This window comes from Coloeus monedula (assembly GCF_965178545.1).
Source record: "Coloeus monedula genome assembly, chromosome: 11".
In the NCBI taxonomy this organism is placed as follows: domain Eukaryota; kingdom Metazoa; phylum Chordata; class Aves; order Passeriformes; family Corvidae; genus Coloeus; species Coloeus monedula.
In genome coordinates, this window is record NC_138791.1 from 11121572 (window position 1) to 11145885 (window position 24314).

The 24314-nt window shown below is 42.3% G+C and overlaps 1 protein-coding gene across 6 annotated transcripts in view; it reads left to right on the forward strand.

Moving 5' to 3' along the window:
* Positions 1–24314, forward strand: part of SLC6A6 (solute carrier family 6 member 6) — a 54680-nt gene that overhangs the window by 26209 nt on the left and 4157 nt on the right. For all 6 annotated transcript variants that reach the window (XM_082288968.1, XM_082288966.1, XM_082288967.1 and 3 more), the window contains 10 exons: positions 511–745; positions 6623–6755; positions 10065–10199; positions 12118–12221; positions 12335–12459; positions 17153–17265; positions 19915–20052; positions 21110–21212; positions 22105–22205; positions 22904–23074. In XM_082288968.1, coding sequence (XP_082145094.1) covers positions 511–745; positions 6623–6755; positions 10065–10199; positions 12118–12221; positions 12335–12459; positions 17153–17265; positions 19915–20052; positions 21110–21212; positions 22105–22205; positions 22904–23074 — 1358 coding nt within the window. The remainder of the gene's footprint in view (positions 1–510; positions 746–6622; positions 6756–10064; positions 10200–12117; positions 12222–12334; positions 12460–17152; positions 17266–19914; positions 20053–21109; positions 21213–22104; positions 22206–22903; positions 23075–24314) is intronic.

The following is a 24314-nucleotide window of genomic DNA, read 5'->3' on the forward strand; positions in this document are numbered from 1 at the left end:
AACCGCTTTCACATTGATTCCTTTTTAACTCATTCAAGAAATGTCTTTTTTTTTCCCCCACATAGACTTAGCCCAGCCAGTTGATAACTGAGTGGTGCAGGGGCTGTCCAGCTGAGCTGCTGCTAGGAAAGTTGGCTTGAGGGACAGTGTGGCAAGAATGAGGTTGCCCACATAGGTACCTAAGAAGTGAGATGGTGTAGCAAACAAACAAACCTGATGCCTTGACTTCCCTCTACTAAAACTTGAAATAGCTGGGTTAGTGTTAAATTGAGTAGATAACCTGCAGTCCTCCCCTCAGTGTCAGCAAACCATAGCCAGAAACTCAGCCCTGAGTGCCAGAGATGCTGGCAGGTCTGTGCTTATGTGTGGTTGAGCTGAGTTTCCATCAGCAGTAGGATAGGGCAGGATACAACCTCATGATGCAGTGGCAATGGCACCAGCCCCAGGACATCACAAGGTGCAGCATCTGTCACATCTGCCCATTTTTCTTTTCTCTCCCCTTCTTGCCAGGAATTGGTTATGCTTCCATAGTGATTGTGTCCCTTCTGAATGTGTACTACATCGTGATCCTGGCCTGGGGACTCTACTACCTGTTCCAGTCGTTCCAGAGCGTCCTGCCATGGGCACACTGCCACCAGAAGTGGAACACGCCGACCTGCGTGGAAGACACTCTCAGGAAGAACAAAACACTTTGGATATCGCTGAATGCCACTAACTTCACCTCTCCTGTCACAGAGTTTTGGGAGTAAGTACCCCCTCTTCATGGTATCTTCAGGGAGCTTCTGGTGGCATGCCAGAGGGCAGTACTGAGATTTTATGGAAACCCAGTGGGAAGTATTAGATAGGAAAAGAAAATTGCTCTGGGTGTCAGTTGTTTGACCAGTGTTTGCTACTCGTTCTCACCTATCTTGAGACATACTGGTAAGTCTGGGAGTGGTGGAGGAAGGTGTTAGATGTGTAAGTGTATTTATCCTAGACCATACAGGGAGCTCTAAAAGCCCAGTACAGCTTCTTCTTTGGAAGAAAACTTGTTTCCTTCTTGACTGGATTCTCTGAGTGCAGCAGGAGAACACAAACAGGTCTCTGCAGATGCCCTGATAGCAGGGATTTACAGTGGAAGCAGTGACAAATCATCACCTTTGTGGTTGCCTCTTCCCCAGCTGTTAGCATTTGCACTACACTTTGTTAAGCTGTAACACATCTCTTTTCAACAATGTAAGGCTTTGACCTCAGTAATAAATCTGACAGAGGTGGTGAACATTGTCCTGTACTCTAGGTTTCTCAGGTCATCTCTGTTACAACATTTTTCTCTGCAGTCTCTGAGGAGACTGTTTTGCCAAATGCCTGAATTTCATCAGTCATAAGCTTCTTACTCTCATTTCTCTTTTATTTTTCAAGTTCTAAATCATATTGTATAACATGATCTCTGAACGGGCATGACCCCAAAACTCTGTGTTTATTTAAGTGTCAAAACATAGCAGCAGAGGAAGACACCTGTAGGGAAACTTAAATCCAAAGTATCTACAAATAGTTTATTAATAATTTTTTTTTTGCTTGTTTGCTTGCTCAGATAGTCACTTAAGGGTAAGAATCAGTCTCTGGCCCAGCCTGGCTTTTTCAGCGTGTTTAAAGTGCAGTTTCATCTCTGATCAACTTGTACCTACTTCTCTATTTTTAAAAATAAGCATCAGCCAAAGCCCCAGCAGGAATTGTGTTCATGCTGAAGATGTTTGGCATGCATTAGGTTTAGAAAAAAATAGTCTTAGGAACTGTGCTGAAATTTGTAACACGAGAGCCAAACTACAAAGGGGCAGATTGAATCTTGGATTGGTAGTTTGTCAGGAGGCTCTGGTGGCTGGTGTGAGGGGCAGGGTGCAGGCTGTGAGAGCAGAGTTTTCACCACAAGCTCTGTGTTTCCGTGCTGAGGGGCAGCTGCTTTTTTATTTCGTCCCTTGTAAATATGGAGGAAGTTGGAGAACAATTGTTAAATGGTACCTTTGGATGTTTTGGGGGAACTGAGAAGCAAGTTGCAGTAGAAGAGAAAGGAGCTCTCACTCCTTTGGACTCTCCCACAATGACTTGGGACTGAAGGCCTTGAATCCAAATGAGTGGCTGGTTTGGTCGTGTGTTCAAACGTCTTCTCAAGGCCTCCCAAGGAAGCAGAGGTCCACAGTGCTGCCCCAAAATAGTTGCTCCCCCAGACTCCCAAAGCACTGTGTTCATCACCGCTTTTGTTGAGTAATTTTGCTGACAGTCCTCTTGTACCTGGGGGCAGCCATGAGCTTGGTGGCTCCTGATGTGGCCATGGGATTGTCCTGCTGCTCTGGAAGCTCCTACTCCTGCACTGTACAGGTTTGTGGGCTGAGTTGTCTCCCTGGGCCCCAGGCAGCATGTCCACTTCAGGAGACTGAAGTTACCATAGCAGAAAGGAAAAGGGCTAGGGACTGGGAAAGGGACTGTACAAGAGTGAGGGCTCCAGTGCACTGGGGAACAGCAGAGCTCTCTGTGGGTAACACAGCAGTATGTGATAAAGGGTATTATGGCAGAGCAGCCATGGGCTAGGGGAATGATGTCCCTCTGGGATCATTTTGGTGATGGACCTTTTAGTTAACTTCCCTCTAAGAGAAACCAAGTCAGAAAACTCCCCTGCCAGCTGAGCCAAATCCTCCTGTAGATGTACTCAAGCTGGAGGTGCCTGAGGCTGGACAACAAATCTTTGATCCTCACACACTTTCCTGTCCTCAGCTGTGCCCTCACTGTGTCTGTAGCAGAGTCAGAGCAAAGGTTGCTCAGGGATTAGTGCTCCTGGAGTAGCTCTCCCTGCACTTTGCAGCCACTTTGTGTCCTCAACAGTTTTAGACACTGTAAGCTGAACTTTTCCCTGGAGTCTTGCTAGGGAGGAGCTTGGCTCTGTAATCCTACTAGGACAGACATACTGCCCATAACTCACTGTTTCATCATGGGCAAAACTGTCCTTGACAGAGCAAGCTGCCTTCAGGAGTCATGACACTTAGAGGAGTATTAAAAATAGCTGTTCTCTCTGCATAAATAACTATTGATGTCTTCGAATAAGAGCAGAGATCACGCAGCACTGTTGTAATTAAAGTAGCATAGTTCTTACATGGTGCAAGCACTGAATATCCCCATTTTTTTTTTCCCCAGCCATGCTACTATTCTTTACAATTCTGAAATTAAAAATAGTTTTAAGAACTTTCAGGTACCTTGCCACCATAAACAATGCTGGCTGCCAGCCAGCCAGCCAGCAACCGACATTGAAAGGACAGGTAAATAATTAGTCTTTAACTGAAGATATCCATCTGCTTTGTGGCACAATTAATTCCAGTTTAATTCAGAGGTTTGTGAGTATTTGGTTTCTGAAACCCAATGCCATTTTTATTGTAGGACATTTATATAGTGTCCTCATCAGTATTGCTTTGCAAAACTAGTGCTGCCCAGGTATAATTGACCACACTGATGCATTAACCTCTTCACGTTGAACAACTCAGCCTGGCTGGACATATAGTGCAGCCTGACATGTCAGTTCATTTGAATTAATGTTCTGTGCAAATCACATGCTTGCTTGAGCAGCAATAAAAGGGGGTTAAGGAAATCAGGCTTTATATCAGGAGACTTACCTCTTGGTATCACATGCTTCAGGTCTTATTTCTGAAGATTTTATTTGGAAGTCCAAAACCTTAAAGGCTTACACACATATTAATACATGAGGGATAAGTGTAACAGGGTAATTATGGTTGAACAAAACCTCTGATTGTCTGGTGCTGGCCAAGTGTTTATAAATATTTGGTAATCAGCAGACTTTATTCATCCAAATCCCAAGAAAGACCATCACATGCTAATGGCACGTAATCCTAAAGGGAGCAACACAAAACACTAAACAAAATCTAGAGCAGCTGTCTCTGCCTCTAAGAGCAAACTTGAGAGTTTTAAAAATTGTTTTGCATTCTCCTTTTAATATTCTTCTGTACAACCTCTTCAGTGTTAATTATTCTTGTTCTTCCAACATGAAAGGATGCTTCACCTTTCCTGGTTTGAAAGGTCCTGTCTGCATTCACTTGATTAATGAGCTGGAATAGCCCTCAAGGATTGCATAACTCTCTTCATTTTATTTTTGTTTATGTTGTAGAGACAGTTACAGCTCCTGTTACATTTCCATATTGCACACACTAGAACACATTAGTGTTCAAGGGTCAGGAACTCCTGTTTACAACAAACTCAGCCCCAGCCTGTTGTCCCATTGATTATATATGAGTGACAGTTAATGACAGTATCAAGACTATAAATCTGAATAAGTAACAACTCCGTGTGTGAGTGGTGTGAAGGTAGCTGAGTGGGCTTGGCTGAATCTCTGTAGCACGAGGGTTATGTAACAAAATTGAAGAGTTATCAGCACAGCCCAGCTCATGCTCTTTCCTGAACTTGAATTTACAGGGTCACAAATCCAGGTTGAGTGCTTCTGCAAAAACATGTAGGGCTAGAACTCATAAAACAATCGTAATGCTGAAGATCCCCTGGTAATTCTGAGTGTATTCCTTGAAGTAGTCAGTCTTTGTGAGATAACCCTGGGCAGAGAAAGCCAGTGCATCATAGGATGCTTGCTGCCTCACATGGGAAAGTGAGATATCTGGCTTTTTTACATAGAAAAGATATTTGGCTCTCAGCAGCCCACTGGGGTGTCCTTGAAAAATCTTGAAAGAATTGCTGGGGCAAACTCTAGGAGAGATGGCCACTTGCGTTTAGTTCCATAGTAAAAAGCAAAGGAGTCTTAGCTGAATGCATTAATAAAGCTCCCAATTCCAAAAGGCATTTGCAGTTAATTATTCACGGTTTCTTGAGAGCCAGCTCTATAGATTGCCTTTTTAATACGAACTGCCCCTTTGATTGGAAAATTGCCATCTATTTTTTAAACAGGCACAGAAGGTTGTGGCTGAACTTTGTCATCTTATAAATGTATTTTCTTCTTTTGTATATGCACAGCGGGTTTTTCTTTTGTTTATTTAGGCTCAGGTGAAGCAGGACTGCAACTTTATGCCAAATATTCATTACTGAGGGGTTTCTCATAACTGTTGAATAGCTGTGCTGATTAGGGCAGACTTACCCTGTCTGGTGCCATTAGTCCTTTTCCATAACAAAATACATACACGTTCAGAGAGAAGAAAGCATTTGGTGTGAGAACATGGTCACACAGGTAATCCAAGCGAGTTTGGCAAACAGAGATGCAAAAACAGATGGGCGAGGGTTTGAGTCCTATTAAACTGGTTGATCCAGGGCTTTTTGCAAAAACTAATTGCAAATTTTCCATCAGTGACTTCATTCACTATTATTTCCGTGGTAATAGAAAAAGAAAAATTCATTAGTTCAGGGGAAAACCAAACCACAGTGGTCTGTCTTGTAGTGGATCCCCAAGCTAAGCTGGGCACTCCACACACATGGGCCTGACCCAGCAGAGCACCCAGACTGCTCTGGGCTCTGCTCTCTACAACTCTGGTGAATGAAAGTGCCTGACTTTTATAGCTGTCTGAAAATAAAATTTAACTCATAATTAATAAAAATATTTGTTAGGTAGCAAGTTCACTTCTATAGTCTTGGGTCAAGGCATTTCTGTGTTAATTGAGGTCAAACTTTTCCTTGACTAAAAAACCTTGCAGTAACTCTTCAGAGTTTACTGGGTTCATCTGCAGAGGAGTTTTAGCTCAGTGAACAGTAAGAAACAGTTTGTTGTTTTGCATATTTGACAAATGAAGTGTTGAGTATGACAAGGTCTGTGCAGTGTGTGAGGACTATGTATGTTGCATGACATTATTTTTAAAATAGTTTAAATTCAGTATTTAATGATAAGCCATGGGAACTTTGAAAAGAGAGAAGCCTTAACGAATATTTCCCACCTGGATCAGAGTCTTCTAATGGTCAGATGTTTCTCCCTTAAGACACAGCTCAGCAATTACTTTTTATTTATTAACCTAAGTGAGGGAATAAAGTTTCCCACATAATCTGGTGTTAGCTAAGTGAGACCCTGGTGTTGGGGATGCTGAGGGCAGGTGGCAGCACCCGGACAGTGTTTGTTTGGGGGGCCCCAAGGGGAGAGCAGATAATGGCTCCAGCCTTCACCCTGCAAGGCTGCATGGCCTGACACTTCCCTGCTGCACTGCTTTTTCCCTTTCCTCCTCGTGGCAGCCTTGCTAATGAACTGAAAAGGATCAAAAATGTGTGGATACAGGTCAGCTGCAAGTGTCCATGATGGAGACATGGTGTGTACTGCTGCCAGGTGGCTTCACTGGGGAGAGTTTGTCTGGGATCTTCAAGAGAGCAAATACTTTTTTATCTGATATTGGGGTGGTCATGGGCTGCTAAAAAGAGCTTAAATTTTTTATATGTTGTGCAGTATATTGAATTAAGGAGTCCTACAGACACAGGGGAGATGTAGGTTTGCAAAGCACAGCTTTGGGCACATAAGCCACTGACTTAGCAAGTCAGTGAGAGCAGAGGTCTGTCTGTGCATCAGCCTCCCTGCACACCATTGTGTATTCTCAGCCATCACAACCAGAGTCTGCATCAACTGAGCTCCTGCATCTCTCTCTTGTTTTGTTTCCTTTCAAATATTCAGGCGCAATGTGCTGAGCTTGTCCTCGGGAATTGAAGATATTGGTATTATCAAGTGGGATCTGGCACTGTGTCTCCTCCTTGTCTGGGTGATATGTTTCTTCTGCATTTGGAAAGGAGTCAAATCCACTGGGAAAGTAAGTGCTCTTTTACCCATTTTATAATCACTGCAGTTAGAGATGTTAGGAATACTAAGTAATGCTGTTCTTGAAGATATTCACCAGTTCCAGGAAAAACTGTACTTTTACACTGAGTAAGAGAAGAATTCGTATTTAACTGACTTTTGAAATTCATTACAAGTGCCCAAAATGCCTGTGAGTCAAGTAGCCATTACTGGAAGGGCATCAAGAAGCAGATACAAGCACAGATTGAGCACTGCTTCAGCTCTAGGAGGACGAGCATCCCACTGATGTCATGAGTGCAGAAGGCCTCAGGCTTGTGATGGGTGGTGTTCTGCACTGCGTGTCTGTGTTCTCACTCCAGTCAAGTTCATCCCAGTGCAGCAGGATGGATGTTAACATAGCTGTGGTAGGGATGTTTTAGGACAGTGGAAACTGGTGGATGCACAGCATTTTTGAAATGCCGGTCATTTACAGATGAGCTCTGTGCAGACACACAAGACTAAACTTAGGTACTCATTCAGGAGCTTTGTCACTAACAAAGATCCTGCATAGCTTGTGGGTTTAGTCCCATCACATGCTCTTCAGAAACATGTTTTCCTGTAAAGGATAACAGTTTCCTCACTCCTGAACATCCTGCCCCAGTGCAAGTCTTGGTCAGTCACTTAGTGTAAAGCATAACATTATTCCCCCTTGCATTCAGTAGTGTTTTTACACCCATTTTCATGAGTTTTGAAGCCACTGTGTTTGTGTAATTCTCCACTTTCAAACTTGTTGCTTGAGACAGTGTTCAGATAAGTCTGACAGAGGAGGAGGGATCTCAAGGTACTAAGTTCCCCACATTTCTTCTCAACTAGGTGGAAGAAAGTGACCCCGTTAGTGCCGTTCCTAAGAAAAAGACCGCAGTGTGAACTTATCTTTTATGAGTCCCCAAAAAAGTCAGGGGGAGAAATTCCAAGTGCCTCAGCTGCAGAAAGAGCATCATTTAGCAGTTTTACCTTATTGTATGCTGCAGAATCAACCAGGAGACAAAACTTTGTAGGAAGCCAGACCTCATCAATTCCACTGTTGACTAAAACACTTGCTTTGTTGCAGTTTCTGCCTTGCTTTCTGTGATTTTTATCAATGAGCCTCATTAAAGAGCTGGTGCCTTACTCTGGATTCCTGTCACATTTCCCCCGAAGAGCAGCTTCCACACCTCTAAAGCACACATTGACAAAAATGTTTGTTTCTCTATTCCCTCTGATTGATGTGACTCAGTGAGGAGATTGTACAAGTTTTATAGTAAAGGTGGATGCAGTAAATCTCCTGCAGCAGCAGGGTGGAAGCGAACATTTCTGCAGCACCTTTGGCAGTGTCTGCTCAGTAAAGGCTCCAGTAGCACAGAGAGGCATTCCAATCCCCCTAGGGTACTATTTCTACTCCCCTGAAGATAACAGGTTGAAAACAGGTCTGTTAAAATCATTTATCTAAAAATCTGTGTTCTCTGCAAATCCTGCAGAATGGTCTCACGTCTAAAACAGGGCGGTTGTCAGGAATCCACTCCCCGCTCTCAGCGGCATCAGAGCTCGTGCGGGTGTGGAGCCAAAGACCAACAAAGCCATTGGAAAGTCTCCGGTTGACTCCATTAACTTTGGGGTCAAACAAAAGTAAACTGTAAACTCTAATGGAGGACTTGAATTATTTGAGAAGTCTAGTTTACTTTAGTAGAGGGTTGTTTATAGCACTTCCCTGCTTTCCAGTGTGTTAATGGCTCTTTGGAGAGCAGGGTGGGGGGAAGATGTAGTTTTTAAATCTTTTAGTAAAGCATTGGACAAATAAACACAAAATCATGATGAAAAATATTAGTTATATTTAAGCTTTAGATAATGTGCTTGATCTTCAAAATTCCTGCAGCATCGTGAGAGAATTTCTACCTGCAGTGAAAAGACCTCTCTGTGAGTTTTTGTTCATTCAGTTCCTGCAAATACCTCAAAGTGTATTTTTTTTGTAAGAAAACATTGATTTTTTCATAGGCCTGGCTTATTAAAAAAAAATAAGAAGGTGCAGAAATCCCCCTTTTTTCCTGGTTTTAGTGAAATGAGCTAATGTGCAATACATGTTATTTGTCACTGGAAAATATACAGAAAATTCAAAGAGAGAATTAAAAGGGCATGTATGAAAAAATTTCATTTCATTCTATGAAATCAGCCCCGCTCTGTGAATTATTATGGCAATGCAGGCTTTGAGTTCTCCTCGTTATTCTCAGAGGACACACTTAAGAAGAAAAATGGAGCATCCTGGGAGCTTTGCAGTAGTTAAGCAAATTCTGAAAACAAAAATACATTTTAACTCATGGCAGCCAACTGTAATTACCTGGGGGAATCATCTGACTCCAAGAAAAATGCCCTTTCTTGGACAGTAGTGACTGTAGCACAGCAGTTATATAAAAAATGAGAGAAAGCACTGATGAGCAAAGAAAGCAAAATGTTAGAGGTCAAAAAGTGTGGGTCTAAAGATAGAACTGTCCAAATGCAAGCTCAATTAACCCTCGTGCTGGAGATGAAAGCAAAGGGCTCTTTCATCAAATGAATGAGGAGATAACAAGAAGAGAAGAAGTAGGCTGTTATTCAAAGAGAGTGGGAATAGAGGTTAAAGATAATGAAGACGTATTTTCAAACTGGATGAATAGAGCCTTAGTTTCCAATAATGATGTTGCTGAATAGGCAGCAAGGGCAAGAATGAAGTTACAGGACTGGAAATTACCACTGTTGAGGCTGATGCCAACCTGAAGGGCTTGATGTGTTCAAGGAGATAGGAAGGGACACAGGGGAGCACAGACTAAATTACCTTAATCTCTGAACACAGTCCCTGGTGAAGCTGACTGTAGGGGCAGTAGTGGGGCTGCACAGCAAGGTCAGAGGTAGCAGCAGAGCTTGCGAAACAGTTTGCAGCTTGTAAGTTTTAAAGTTCCAATAAAGAATGAGGTAATAATGTTTCAGGGGGCCTCAGTGAGTAAACCTTTTCACTTCCCTGGCAGAGGTGCACTTGTCATGTAAGGAGGACAAACAGCACAAAGGCAGAATTTGAAGAAAAGTCATGAGTTGTATAAAATCATGTCTGAGTGACCTGACTGTTGGCTGGGGCCTCTGGAGGGATCCATGCATTGCCTTCCGACCTAAGGCAATAAGGTGTTAAAGACCATTAAACTAAAAGTACACACAGAAACTCAGATTGGGCCCTTTTTAGGTATGAGGGGGCTTTGAACTTCCACTGTTAGACCTTTCTTGGTTCTGGAGCTTTGGCTGCCACAGACTAAACATTCCTTTTTTCTTTTCTTATTTCCAGGTAGTGTACATCACTGCCACGTTCCCATTCATCATGCTTCTTGTTCTACTCATCCGTGGCGTGACCCTGCCTGGAGCTGCAGAAGGCATCAAGTTTTATCTTTACCCTGATATCTCACGGTTAGCTGACCCACAGGTACAGAACCAGGAGTGGGGAGTGGGATGATTTCCTGTGCAAAGGGGGATGGTGGAGGGTGATGGTGCTGATGTAGTGACAAACAATTTTTTTTCCACGGTCTTTAGAGGTCCAAATACAGCATGAATGTTAATGCTGGGTTATATTTTCCAGAGATCTGCTTGAGAAGGTTGCTGTTAAATGTGATAATGCATCTTTCCATGTGTATGTATGTTTGTGTGTGTATGCGTGTATATTTTTTTTGTGTCAAAGGACTCTGAGGCTGTAGACTCTGTCCCGTTATACAATCTCAGCTTTCTTGTTGGTAAGGTAAGGGAGATGCATTTTTTTTAATGAGGATAGTCTTTAGTTTCAAAGGAGAGACACGTGGGCTTCACAGATGGAACAACAAGCAACAACTGTGAGTACCAGTGTCGCTTATCTCCCTCTGCTCAATAGGAGATTGGGAGAGAAGTGAATGAAATTATAAAAGATTGAAAACTCAGGCAAAGGTGGAGAAAATGCTTTCTGAGGCCCAGGAACTACTGTTTGCTTAGCCTTGGCTAGTGGGAGCCAGACTCTTTCTGTATAGATAGAAATTCTGTCTGTGCTCACAGAGCGCAGGTATGGGACACTTGAGCAGATCAGCGTCGTTTTAGCCAATAGCGTTCATGTGAGAAATGAAAAAAAAAATGCAATATTACCCCCTGAAGAAAAAAAATAGAACAGGGGATCTTTGAAAATAATAAAATGTTGGTCACAGTGATAGGAAATAACATCTGTCTTTGCTATTTCTTTCTAATGAGTATTTGGTTAAAATAAAACTCCAATGGTCGCTAAAGAACTGAGGTAGGAAAAGTGTAATTGAAAGAAACATAGTGAAAATTTGGTTCATTCTCTAGTCTTGCCCTCTTTTACAAGACACCCTTTTCACAGGAGATATTATATTTTATGGTTTAGTCTTTTTTTTATGGGACTCTATAATTTTTATGATCTACTGTTAGCCTAACCAGAGTGTCAGCAGATAATGTTGGAGAGGTTCATGTGAGCAGGCCAGCTCCCACCCACGGTCTAGCAAAAGCATCATTCCAAGGAGACAGTAGTCAGCAAGGTGCTGGGAAGTGATGGTGGGAGGGAGGAGGTAATGGTCCTCAGTCTACATTCTCACTTACTCAGACTCCTTGGTGGTTTCCACTGGTGCTAGCATACTTGAATTCGCAGAAAGAAAAGAACAGATGGGATTCAGAGGATGTGTTTTGATAGTTTGCTAGGTATTTACTAGCCAAGAAGTTCATAGTGTACAGTTATTTCACTCTGTTTGTGGTTTTTTTAATGTAATCAGGACAAAGACTCATGAGACCAAGATCAAATATGTATCTTATAAAGTGCATTGTATTTTGCTTATTTTCCCCCCACCCCTATGGCTTTTTATCTTGCATTTGAACAGGTACAAAAACAACCAGAAAGCCAGAAAAATAAACAAACCAAATACACAAACCTGTTTCTCAAGCTTTTCACATCCTCAGTTTAAGGAATCTGTTGGCTGACTCTAAGTGAAATGAGTTACAAGAGAAATGAGCAATGTTATAAATACTTCTGCATTTCCTATTGCACTGAAACACGTTTATTGCTGCGCCAACAGGAAGGATCAGCTGAATGACTAAGAAACTAGAAATACTGAGCATCTCTGGGGAGGGGAAACAGGAACCATTGTAGAGATTATGTTCTTCTGGGTTCTGATGCTAACAATTTTCTTTTCCTTGTGAAAGCCAGACTTGCAAATATGTTGTTCTCTTTCCCTGTCTCCCTGGTCCTTTAGCTCTCACCCTCAATGGAAACAATTATTTTGTTGATTTTGCTTAGTTTGAACTGTGTGTTTGTGTTGATTGTTGCAATGCAACAATGCTGGTAATAACAGTATTTCTATCTTTCCCTTCAGGTCTGGATAGATGCAGGGACACAAATCTTCTTCTCATATGCAATCTGCTTAGGAGCAATGACTTCCCTGGGGAGCTACAACAAGTACAAATACAACTGCTATAGGCAAGTTTCCATCCAAGGGGGTTTAGTGTTTTAGCTAAATGATGTAAATAAAGTAGGGACAATGGGTTAATTTTTTTTTAATTAACTTGCTCCATGACATATGTGTGACTTAGGGACTGTTTGCTGCTGGGATGCCTGAACAGTGGTACCAGTTTTGTGTCTGGCTTCGCAATTTTTTCCGTCCTGGGCTTCATGGCACAAGAGCAAGGGGTGAACATTGCTGATGTGGCAGAGTCAGGTACGATGGTGTTGGTGGCAGTGGTGGTGGGCACTGCCGCCCAGCGTGTGAGCAAAGTTCTGCAGACCCAATCAGCTAACATCTAAGTGATAAAACAGAACAAGATTTCCCATAATTGCCAGAAAAAATAAGCACGTTGTTGATCTGGGCTTTAATCTAGAGCAGTGAGGGTTAGCCGGGGTTGTACTGTTTACTCTGTCTTGATTAACAGGGCGGCAAACACATTTCCTAGAGTGTGTTAATCCATTTGAGTTGAGATTAGAACTAAGATAACGACACCCATTATCTAGGGACCAGAATGTCATTGATTCGAGAATTTTTTCCATCCTTCTTTTCAGACCTTTATTTTCATTCAAATGCAAATTGCCAGTGTTTATGTATTTTTCATAGTTTAGTTTTGCTTGCTCACAGCACTAGAGTAGGATTAGTACCTTGTCCTGTTGAAAGGACACACACACATACATTCCCAAATCTCACTGAAAGGCAAGAGAAGTTGGAGAACTCCATCTCTAGAGTTTTGTGGACCATTTCACCCGCAGGAACTCTAGGTGTTGCAATCCTGCATTTGTCCTCTGTAGCTTCAGTGTGAGGTTGGCAGAACTGTCAAAGTCCATTTTGAAACACTTAGGTTCCTCCCTTATTTCAGAAGTGTCCTTGCCATTAACATTCAGCTATGCACATGCAGAGGTAGAAGCTAAATCCTCATAGCTTGTAACTGTATCTCAAACAAAACAGAAGATATTTTTCCTGTGTGCATTTCTAGTCCATGAGGGCAGGTGTAACCATGTGTTTTCACATAGAAGAGACAGATTAGTTGGGAATTACCATGGAAAAATAATGAATCAGGCCTTGACAGCTATGAGGCTTAAAGCTAATCAGATTCTAGTAATAACGATGTCACCTGAGTGCACTTTGGATATTTCTTTCTAATTTTTTGAGTGCTTTTAATTCACCTGCATAGTATTTGAAAGATTTCTTCTGCAAACATGCTATTAAAATGAAAAAGTTAATATATCTTCTAATCACATGGCTCTGGGAGTTAAGTCTTTAAGAAAAATATCTCACTTCAGAAGGGCTAATGAAAAACTAATGACATTGATGGCACTGCTGGATTCTTGGGTGGCTGCAATTGGCATAGCTCTTGCAAGTGCAATTAGTAACAATCTTGTCCATAAAGCTTACTTTGTTCAGAGGTTGATTGCTTTGTTTGGAAACAGGAAGCAAGGGAATAATCCTATTGAATGAATCATAAATAGCCCTAATTTTTTTATTTATATGTAGGTGGATCAATTCCAAGAGTAGTATTTTTAAGTATTTGTACATTAGGTTTTTATCTGGTCAATATTTATTCTAATTTTTATTATTATATCTCTGATACAGGCAGCTACATTCCTGTCACTTGACTTTTTTAGAATTAAACGATTCCATAGTTACACTGGATTGTTAGGTAATGTTTAAACACAAATTAACTCAGACTTTGTGTTTACAAAGCCTTTTTTCAACACCTCAAAAAGCATTTTTTTAAATGAGGAGTTTAATAGCTTATTATAGGGACAGCAAGGGCACTGATTTGCTCCCGAACTCGGCCTTTGATTTTTTTGCGTATTTTGTTGTCTACTCCTTTATTTAAATCCACATCACTGATGGCCAGAGATTGCAACTGTCTCACCGTGCAGTGGGTGCCTGTCCCTGCTGGTCTTTGGCTAAGTCCTAGGGGACATTTTTACATGACAATAAACACTACTAAAATTATCCAGAAGTGTCCAAACCATTTCCCATGTGTTTTCTTGCTGCCTTTCTCAGAGAGATAAGTGCAGAGCTACTGAAGACACTTGGTCCCCCTGGGATGAGTGTCCCAGGACCCGCACAGGGCTCTGGGCAAAGTTCTTGTTGCTGCTTTTCAGCACAGAAGGATTCAGCAGGTGCTTGAGCCTCTCTTTTCTGGCCTTGCCTTTTTTGGTTTCTTTTGATGCAAGGTCAGAACTGCTCCCCTGGGTCAGGGAAAAGTGAGCAGAGGTGCTGCTGCTTGGCCACAGCACTTGGCAGGAGATGTTGTCCACAGGGCTGAGACCCCGTCTCTGCCCAGTGAGTTAAATTCCTCCTGCCCTATCCATGTCACCGTTTGTTTGCCCTCCTGAAAGCCACGGGAACATCAACAAATTTGCTGACATCAGAATCTCATGGCCACATTTTTTCCCAGTGCCAAATTCAGCATTGGTGCCATGTGCCTGGGACGCACTTGTCAGGCAGGGCTGGCTCCTGCTGAAAGCACTGGTCACTGCTGGCCTTCACTGGCTTTGGCAGGTTTACTCAGCAGTTAACTCAGACTTCTCTGACTCCTCACTGAAAGCAGATTTTTAATAAATGGCTTTTTTTTTGTTATTCAGAAGTTCTTTTAAAGATAGAGAGGAAAGCAGTTGGGGCTCAAAAAAACCATAGTGAGTCCTGTCCAATCCATGTGGCCTCTGTTTGGCTGGGAAAAATACTTTGCCACCCATGCAATTTGTAGCACTGTTAAACCAGCACAAGATTTGCTTTTTTTTTTGCTTTTTTTTTTTTTTTTTTGTTTGTTTGGTTTTTTTTTAATTCCATTTGCAAACAAATTCAGATTAAGCAGGTCTGAGGATAGTGCCTTGGGTTTCCTGATGCCTTCCTGGTCTCTGCCTCTGCAGCTCTCCAGCCATGCCACAGCACTCCATGGCTATCGGCCAGTGCGTGGGCTGGGATTGTGGCAGTCCTCACTGGCTTTTAATAGCAGCCACAAGTGCTTCACTTTTTCAAAACACCCTTCAAAACAACAGGGCTTCAAATTAAATACAAATTTTAGATTATTTATGTTTCGGTTGAGGGCTTGCCAGGAACATTTTCTTTCACATGGACTTTTTATGTTTCAACACTTAGTTTCAAAGGAAAATCAAAATTAGCTCAGGGCTTAGGGCACTTGGTATTAGTTGGTGTCACAGTGCAAGAGCAGTTTCACTGGCCAAAGCATACAGAATTGCAGCAAATTTTGAGGAGGGCAGTTTCACATCTGTCTCGTCAATTGCACAGATAGCTGCAAATGCCATCTGGTAGCAGCTCTCCCTCAAAGAGGATCTACTGTATCCACTGAATTAAGGGGGAAAAAAAGCAAAGCTCCCCAAAATTTGAGACATTCACCAATTTTTCTGGTATCTTCTGTCGTATAAAATCTTAGTTGTGTTTCATTTAAAATAAAATTAGTTACTTGATTGTTGGCTAATTTGTATTTATTTATGTTCAACTATTTTCAGTGACTTAAAGTTTTCTTTAGTTTGAAAAAAAAGTCATCTTGTTTTACCTCTTTCTCTTGCTTCTTTTTCCATCTTTCTTGTTGGAAAGGAAAAGTGGGAGGTAGGAAGAACAGTGTTAGAGATTTTTCTGTACAGATCAGAAATAACATTTTTTGGCCCTACATTGCAGCATCTTAAAAAAATGCCTTTTCCTATTGAAAATTACATGAATCCACTTGAAAACTGGCACTTTGAAAGCTCCTCAAAGTAAACAAGCAGATGAGCCAGGCATTCCTGGTTTCACTCTGAATTTAAATCTGCCCTCAGAATTTTTTGTCAGCCTCACCAAATTTCTTCATCTCCTCTGAGAGCCTGCCATAAATGCTGGGTTGCCAGTGTCCCTGTCTCCCACTGGTGGAGGGCTCTTCCTCTCTCCACAAAAGCTCTCACAAAGGACAGCTGATAGCACCTGGCTCCAGGTGAGGGAGCCTCTGGAGATGAGCACTGTGCCTGTGCTCCGTATGGGTACGAGTGAGGTGACATCTGGTCACAGGGCAGGCAAGACCCCATCTAGGGAGGAGCACTCCACACTTCAGGTTCCAGAGCAGAGAACCTGGGCACTCAGCCTCAAGCACTCAGCCCGAGCCCCATTGGTCCTCCTACATTTGCAACCCATCCTACAGCTGGGGCTGATGATGGTCATGCTCAGTGTCACCGTGGCAGGTCCATGTAGGCTGGCCTGGATAGGGGCAGATGATGTAACAGCATGGGGAAGCAATTTTACACAGAGTGATTTTACACCCCAGCAGTTCATAACAGCAGTCTTTTCAATTGCAGTTGATAAAATTAGGAGTAGCTTGATCACTCAGTGCAGCAGGGAGGGTTTGCAGAAGAGAGAAGGAGCAAACTCCTTGGAGAGCAAACCCCACTTTAGAACAGCCACACAGGTTTTGGAGGTTGCATACAGAGGGAGGCAGTGGTTGCATTAGTGGAGATCCCAGGGAATGTTTATAGCAGAGTCCCCTTCCCTGCATGCAAAAGTTTCATCATCATCATCTTCACCATGACCATGTGGGCTAGCAGTGGGATTCTGCCATTCCCTTGGGTCACCCCTTGCCCCCCGGCCCCCAAGACTGTCCTCTGTCTGTGCAGGGCAGGTGTAGGACACTTCCATTATTGGCATGTTTGAGACAGATGTTAAAACTGGAGATCTGTTAGCACTGGCCTCGGGGTTTGCCTGTGGTTTCTGCTGTAGTCATGCGTGCTTCGATTTCAGATAAAAGAGCCAAACTCTTTCACTTCTGGTATTTCCAGCTGCGTTTGGATTTATCTGAACGGAACCAGGCATTCCTGAATTTGAGGGTGGCTACCTTTACCAAAGAGCTGGTACTTACTACTTTTCTTCCCTTCCCTTCCCCCCTCCCTGTTTTCTCTTTCTCTAGGTCCAGGCCTGGCCTTCATTGCCTACCCAAAAGCTGTGTCCATGATGCCACTGCCCACCTTTTGGGCAATCCTTTTTTTTATTATGCTTCTGTTGCTTGGACTGGATAGCCAGGTTAGTACAATGGATAAGAGATGTGTGGCTTATTGTGTCAGCACTGCTGACTGAGAAAAGCTGGTTTTACAGGCATGAATTAAGAAGAGAATACCTCTAATGTTGCTTGAGAGGAATTCGTCTGGGTTGCTTTTTAGTGTAGGGCTTGCACTTGATGAATCTATGTCTGTTGATTCATAATGTTGTGTTGCTCAGTAAGTCTTTGTCATCAGGAGTTAGTAGGGTTACCACACTAGGGCAGTATTCCCTAACCTAAATTTCAGTCCTAGTCTGACCACAAAATACCACCATTTTGGTCGCAGTGCAGTACTTTCTTACTTTGGAAAAAAAGCTTAATTATTTTAAAACAAAGGACTGCAGCAGTCTGTTCCACAGAGTGCTCTGTGCCACTGTGATCACCTGCAGGGTGTACACACCATCATTAAAACACTAACAACTACTAGGAATATGGGTTTTGATAGTTGCCAAGTGCCAAAAAAGAAAAGCAAAGTTGTCATGAGGTACAAAAAGCACAACATGTTTTGTATGGTATATCCAGGGTGGCCTCAAGAACAGTGAGAAGACAAAGCTGCAGCCTTTTTTGGTGGCCTTGGGCTTGGAGGCGCTGAGCGATGTGGGATCCTGCTGACTTTCACGTCAGCAGCATGCATTCAGTACCTCCAAACAGGCCAGAAAGCATCTCAGATTCCAGCTGTACTGATTTTATAGCACACACTGCTGTTAATTAGTGAGCATGAAAAAAATCAAAAAGTTCAGTCAGGAAGTTAGGTTATTTTTCCCAGTGGCTACTTGTAGGAATGTTGGACTAAATACTGCCAAGGAACCTGTAAATCATTTCTAGATATTCTACTCACAAGGAAACATGGGTGACCAGGGACTGTGCAGTAACTACACATTCAAAATTGCCAAAGCTTTCTGCACTCAAATGGAAAGTCACTAAGATTTTAAAAAAATATATATTCATAAGGATGAAATGTTTCTGTAGCCTAAATGCTCTCTCATATGAGAGCTCCATAAATGGATTTTTTACCCAGTTGTTGTGTACTTAATCTCTGACATTTTTTTTTTATTTCTTTTTCCCTAAATTGCTCTTTATGGCTTAATCTTTGAACTCTAGTGAGCAACTCTCAATGGCTCCAAAGTAAATGTGAAAGTACCCAATGCTGTGGTTCAGCAATGCTATGCTTATGCATATTGGAAGCTGTCTAGTAATTTTAAAAAGCTCCTCACTGCACAGAATGATTAAAACTAATTGGAGCGCTTAATTTCTCTCCTTCACCCCTCTAGTTTTTTGGAGAGCAGTCAAGCAGGTTTCTGGAATGCCAGAGCAGTTTCAGATCAAATCAGCTCAAAGGAAAGGTTACATTTAAAAAGAAAACCAGTTTTACACAAGTCAAAGTAACAAGACAGGGGGCAATAAAATTTGGCGGAGGACAAAATCTGTTCATAGGGCAGTCTGTATTTCCAAAACAGAGCTTCAGAAAGAGGGTAGGGTTGATATAGGGCATTTCTGGGTGCTGTAAGAGCACTGAGGTGCCAGGTAGGAACATGCCTCTTTTTCTGAAATTATCTCTGTCATAGATTCCCCATGATAAGCTATTACTTAAGATGGTGTATCTACTTAAAGCCAATATCTTTTCTACAGAGGCAGCCTTGATGGATAAACCCAATCCATGTCCTCATGTCTTCAGTGAGCTTGGTGCTTTGTACCTTGCCAGGTTGAAAGTACAGATCAGTTAGAAGATCCCTTCCATGGTTTTATTTGGGGAAGTTCAGTAGCTGCTTTCCTCCAGGGGCAAAAAGATCTGGTTTTTGATTAACTTTAAACTTTTATTGAAATCTAATTTGGGTTATTTGCTTAACTCAAGTTACCCAGTCATATAGTTTTCCAAAGGCAAGTAAGTTAAATACAGTTATCATGAAGCAAGATAAAGACTTTTAGCTAATTTATCCAGAGTTTCATTTTTGGTTTACAAGTGCAAACAATTTGCCAGATCATTGAATGGGGACTCTATGAGCAGCTCCATTATTGCTGCAGAAGTACCCAGAGCCTCAGTCAGAGATATTCTGCTCAGAGATCCAGAAAGGACACGTTCAGTCAAGAGCTGCTGTTTCACATCAAAGTCTGCTTTCCCTTGGCTGGATTTTCACTAACAAACCCAAGAGTAGAATTATATCAAATTTTGGAATTAACCTAACTAGTACCTGTGAGGTTTCCTAGCACATCAGAAAAAGGCTGGGAGGTACTCTCCTAGTTTGGACTTTTTTGAGTGTTTCCCTCTGCCTCTTTTCTGGCATACATCCTGTGTCCATCTGGGACAGTGACAGCATAAAAGCCACATAAGTGCCTTCCTGTCATCAGGCACGTAAGCGCCTCCTTCATCCTCGTGGCTTGCATTTGCAGAGCCCCTTTGGTAGCTCATAAGGCTCCTAGGAAATAAAAACAAATTCTGAAAGCTTGTTCCAACCTGTAAACTACGCCCATGCTCCAACCTCAGGGTTACAAAGGGATGGCTTCTATTTCTTTATTGAGAGCAGCACAGAGTACAGAGCTGGGGTGTTGCTGGGGAGGGTTTGTTCAAGTAGGAGCCTGGGTGGCATGGCAGGTAATCTTCAAGTCATTTCTCTGCTGTTGTTTTCACCCTGCAGTTTGTTGAAGTTGAAGGACAGATCACGTCATTAGTTGATCTGCACCCATCCTTCCTAAGGAAGGGTTACCGACGGGAAATCTTCATCGCTATAGTGTGTTTCCTTAGCTATCTTCTGGGACTAACTATGGTGACTGAGGTAAGTAGTACCAGTGCTGCAAATTGCCCTCTTTTTTAGCCAGTTTTCAGGCCAGTTTTAGCTATGATTGAGACTGCAAAGAATTAGCCACTCATAGGGGTAGTGCTTTTTGTATGGACAGAGCATCTTTCATCCCTAGATCTGAAAGCATTTTGAATGGGAGTTATATATCCCTTCCCTTTTCAGTCACAGGGACAGGAACATGAAATCTCATTAAATTCAATCTAATCTCAGGTACCAGTCAACATGAGTATGAATATTAACATCTAGCTCTAAATGATGAAACATATAGGAAACATTCAGCAGAGCACATTAAGAATCCATCCAGTGGCGTTCAGGGAAAGAGATTTTTATCTTAATTACACAGATTTGAATTAATTAAATACCACTGGATTTATTCTAGTATAAACAAGACAGAAATATATTCCAGTGCCTGCACTGTTGTGATATTTATCTTCAAAATAAAATCCAAGTCAGATTTTACAAACAACTGGAAGAGCTCTACTGTGGGAGGTAAAATAGCACCTGTAACAGAGGTGCCCAAACCCCACAGTTTCTCAAGTGAAAGTGCAGTGTAGTGAGAGCAGAGTCTAACAGCAGAGTACAAATGGAGTCATAAAACAAAAAATGAACTATTTTCATGAAATTAGCCCCTTCACTCAATAAATAAAGACCTTCTTGATGAATTGGCTTTCATTTTTAGTCTTTTTAAGGTGTTGATGTTAGGAGGCAACCTTTTACTTTTTGTACTATTTGTTTCTTTAAATGCCCATCCTAAAATACTTGTAAGAAGGCAAGATTTAAGTGTCTCAGTAGATTATACTAAGTGGCCTAATTTTGTTTAATCGCTGTCTTGTTTGGAATTATTCCTGTAATAAACATGCATATTCCCTGGGGAAGGTAATGCCAAATATTTACCTTACCTACTTGCTAGATGCTGCTTCTTGTTGGACAGGAGCCATTAGGATATGTTGGTAGATGTTGCTGGGAGCTGGGCCTGAATTCTTGGGGTTTTTTTTCCTGTTGGATCCTAACCAATTTGGTCTCTCTTTTACAGGGTGGCATGTATGTTTTTCAACTCTTTGACTACTATGCAGCTAGTGGTGTATGCCTTTTGTGGGTTGCATTCTTTGAATGTATTGCTGTAGCCTGGGTTTATGGTAAGTGAGAATCCTTTCATCTGATATCTTTTGATGAGTCAGTGACAATTTTGCTAGGCAAATATTTAATGATCAGCCACCCCAGAATCTTCTTTCCAGCAGCAGACACATGCCATTAGTATAAATTTGCCCTGACCTCTTGGAGACAAATTTGCATCTGGGATGAATCCAACCTCCAGTGTTTTTTCCACAAAAAATGAGTATTCTTCCATTGCTAATTAATAAGGGCACAATTAAGCATTTTCATGTGTTAAGTTTAGAGGTGAGAGTTTAAAGTTTGGCCAGCCATGAAAATTTCTGTTTGTCTCTCAGAGAATTTCCTTTCAGAGCTGCAATGTCTGCAGGGACAAGCCAACCAAACAGAAAGTACAAAAAGAGCTGAAAAGTGTATTCTGCCCCATTACTTTTAGGCAATGCCAAGCACCAAGGTCTGACAGTGGCGTCTGTAGCTGCCTGAGCTGTGGCTGGGGAATAATCAGATGTTTGCTGATTAGGACTGGTTATTTTCTGATTCTCCATGTATTCCATCTCCTCAGAAAAGCAAAACAAACAAAGTCAGATTTCTGTAGAAGAAGGTGCACCGTTTGCTGTCAAGTCTTTCCCATAGTGATCCCTCTGGGAAGTTCAGTGAGAGAGGAGAGGGTGTGTGACAGGGGCAGGAGAGATTGGCATTGCCCTCCTGCAGCCAAATAATGAGGGGAGAGATGGGATGAGAGAGTCCCCAGACATTTGGGCTTTTCAAGAAAATCATTTTGGACTTCACAGCTGTGGGAAGCATTTGAAGAATACCTCTGACACCCTCATCTTCCCTTTAAATACCCCTTGGGGAGCCGAGGAAGGCAGCTTTAATCCTACAGTATTTACAGGGCTTTTATTTGCTCGGTTCTTGCAGGCGCTGATAATATTTATGATGCCATTGAGGATATGATTGGATACAGACCTGGTCCCTGGATGAAATGGAGCTGGATTGTGATCACACCAGTTCTTTGTGTGGTGAGTACTGACCTGTGCTCTTTCAAGTCTTAGTTTGGCAGTGCTAAGGCACCTCTTACTGGTTCTCTTCAAGGGAAGGCTGTTGCATTCAGAGGCCAATTTGCAAAGAGAAGCTGAAGGCTTGAACATACGTCTTAAAGACATCATGTTCTCAGATGTCAGCTGTTAACATGACAGCTTTCTACTCTCTACTGTGCCTGCACAAATTGCAGTTGGCTACATTTAAGTGCATTTTTCTTAGGATTGGCAAAATTCTACATTCATTAAGAGAAAATTCACTCTCCAAAGCACAGTTCCTACTTTAAGACATAGGACTGCTAGGCCATTGTAACAAAAAGACTTGAGCAGTCTGAGGCAGACCTCAGCTTGAAGTATTTCATTGGGTGGGAAGAACATCCTGGTAATCTTCCAGTATACAGCAAATAGTTGAGCCCTGAAGAAGGATTGGCAGTGTACTGCAGCTGTTCAGCACCATCTCTTAGCACTCTGTTGTCACACAGCAGATGCTATAAGCAGATGCAGATGCTCTTCCAATGATTTAAATGGAAGAACAATTCCCCCATTGGCTTAAAGTACATATGGTATTCATCAGCCCTGCCTTTCACTGCCTGTCTTCCTCAGGGCCAGTGGTAGCACCAGAGCCCTACTGCTTTTAGCATTTTTTTGAGCCTCACTTTGTTTTCCTTTCTCATCCACAGGGATGCTTTATCTTTTCTTTGGCCAAGTATAAACCACTGACCTACAACAAGGTCTACACATACCCAGACTGGGCAATTGGCCTGGGCTGGGTTCTTGCCCTTTCCTCCATGATCTGCATCCCTATGGTGATGGTCATCCGCATCATTCAGTCAGATGGGTCGCTCATTGAGGTAAGAGCAGTTGTCTGTCTAGAGGAGAAAGGGAGCTTTAACTTTTTATACAAAGTAGTGCTTGGAAAACTGCCACCTTGCCCAGATAGGGCAAATAAGATTGTTAAAGATCAGCTGTCCTCTGGGCAAACAGTAGGAACAGAACAAACACAAAGCCTTCTGTTCCAGATAAACACCAAGTGATTTTACTCGTGTCCCACTTGTGCAGCTTCCAGCTTGGCAAATCATTACCTCCACGTGCAGACAAACATTCAAGGACTGAGGTGTTTCTGAGTTTCAAGTTTCCCTTCTCCAGCCCACAGGGACACAGAAGCACCATCCTGAAAATCGCTGAGAAAGAAAAAGAGAGAGAGACCTGGGTCAAACCTGGTTGTGTAAAAACTCATTGAATTTCAGGGAAATTCAGATACGCCTGTGGATTGTGTGGCTCTCAGGCATGAGCTTCACTGTGGGGGACTAAATAAAAGTCAAACCCTCTTGAGAGAGGGCTTCACTTTTTAGCTTTTAAAATTTGTGTTTCTTTTATTTCAAACTGAAACACTGGATCCAGATTGGCCTGGTATTTAGAAAACTTTGGGTCTGATTCAGACTTGACAGTGCACATTCCCTCGGGTTTGGATTTGCAGGAAATCTCTTGCCCTTAGCAGTTCATCGTGGGCTCCTCTAATTTGTTTTCCTTGCAGTGGAAGGTTTTTAGAGGCTGTGCAAGCAAGAAACTTAGCAATTCTCTTCTAAGTTTTCAGATTAGTTTTGTTTCTGCCTAACGAGTCGGTCTCAAATGCACCTCAGGATATTCTTGGAGAAGAAAGTGGGACACTTTGGGTTAGGCATAAAGAGAATTTAAAAAAATACAAAACCCAAACATTTCCCAGAGCACAAACACTTGCATTTGCTTTTGTCCAAGTGTTAATGGTCTTTTTCAGCTGTGGCCAGGGCATAAGTGTTAATTTTCCTGCCTACATTGTCACCATTGTCACCATGAGAGACAAGTCTAAAAGTAGCCAAAACACAGCTCAAAGACCATGTTAGGGAAGGAAAGAGAGTAAACACTCTAGATGCCATTTAGTTCTTCCTTTGTGAGCTGAGATGTAGGACAGAAGTCGCCACTTGGCAGTGAAGGCTGGGCTGAGAGGCAGAGCTGTTTCTAAATGAGGAAGGAGGACGCGCATCATTTGCAGCACTGAAAGCCCAACGTGCAGGATGCTGGAAATTGCTGGGACTACCCTCCTGTCTGACTTCC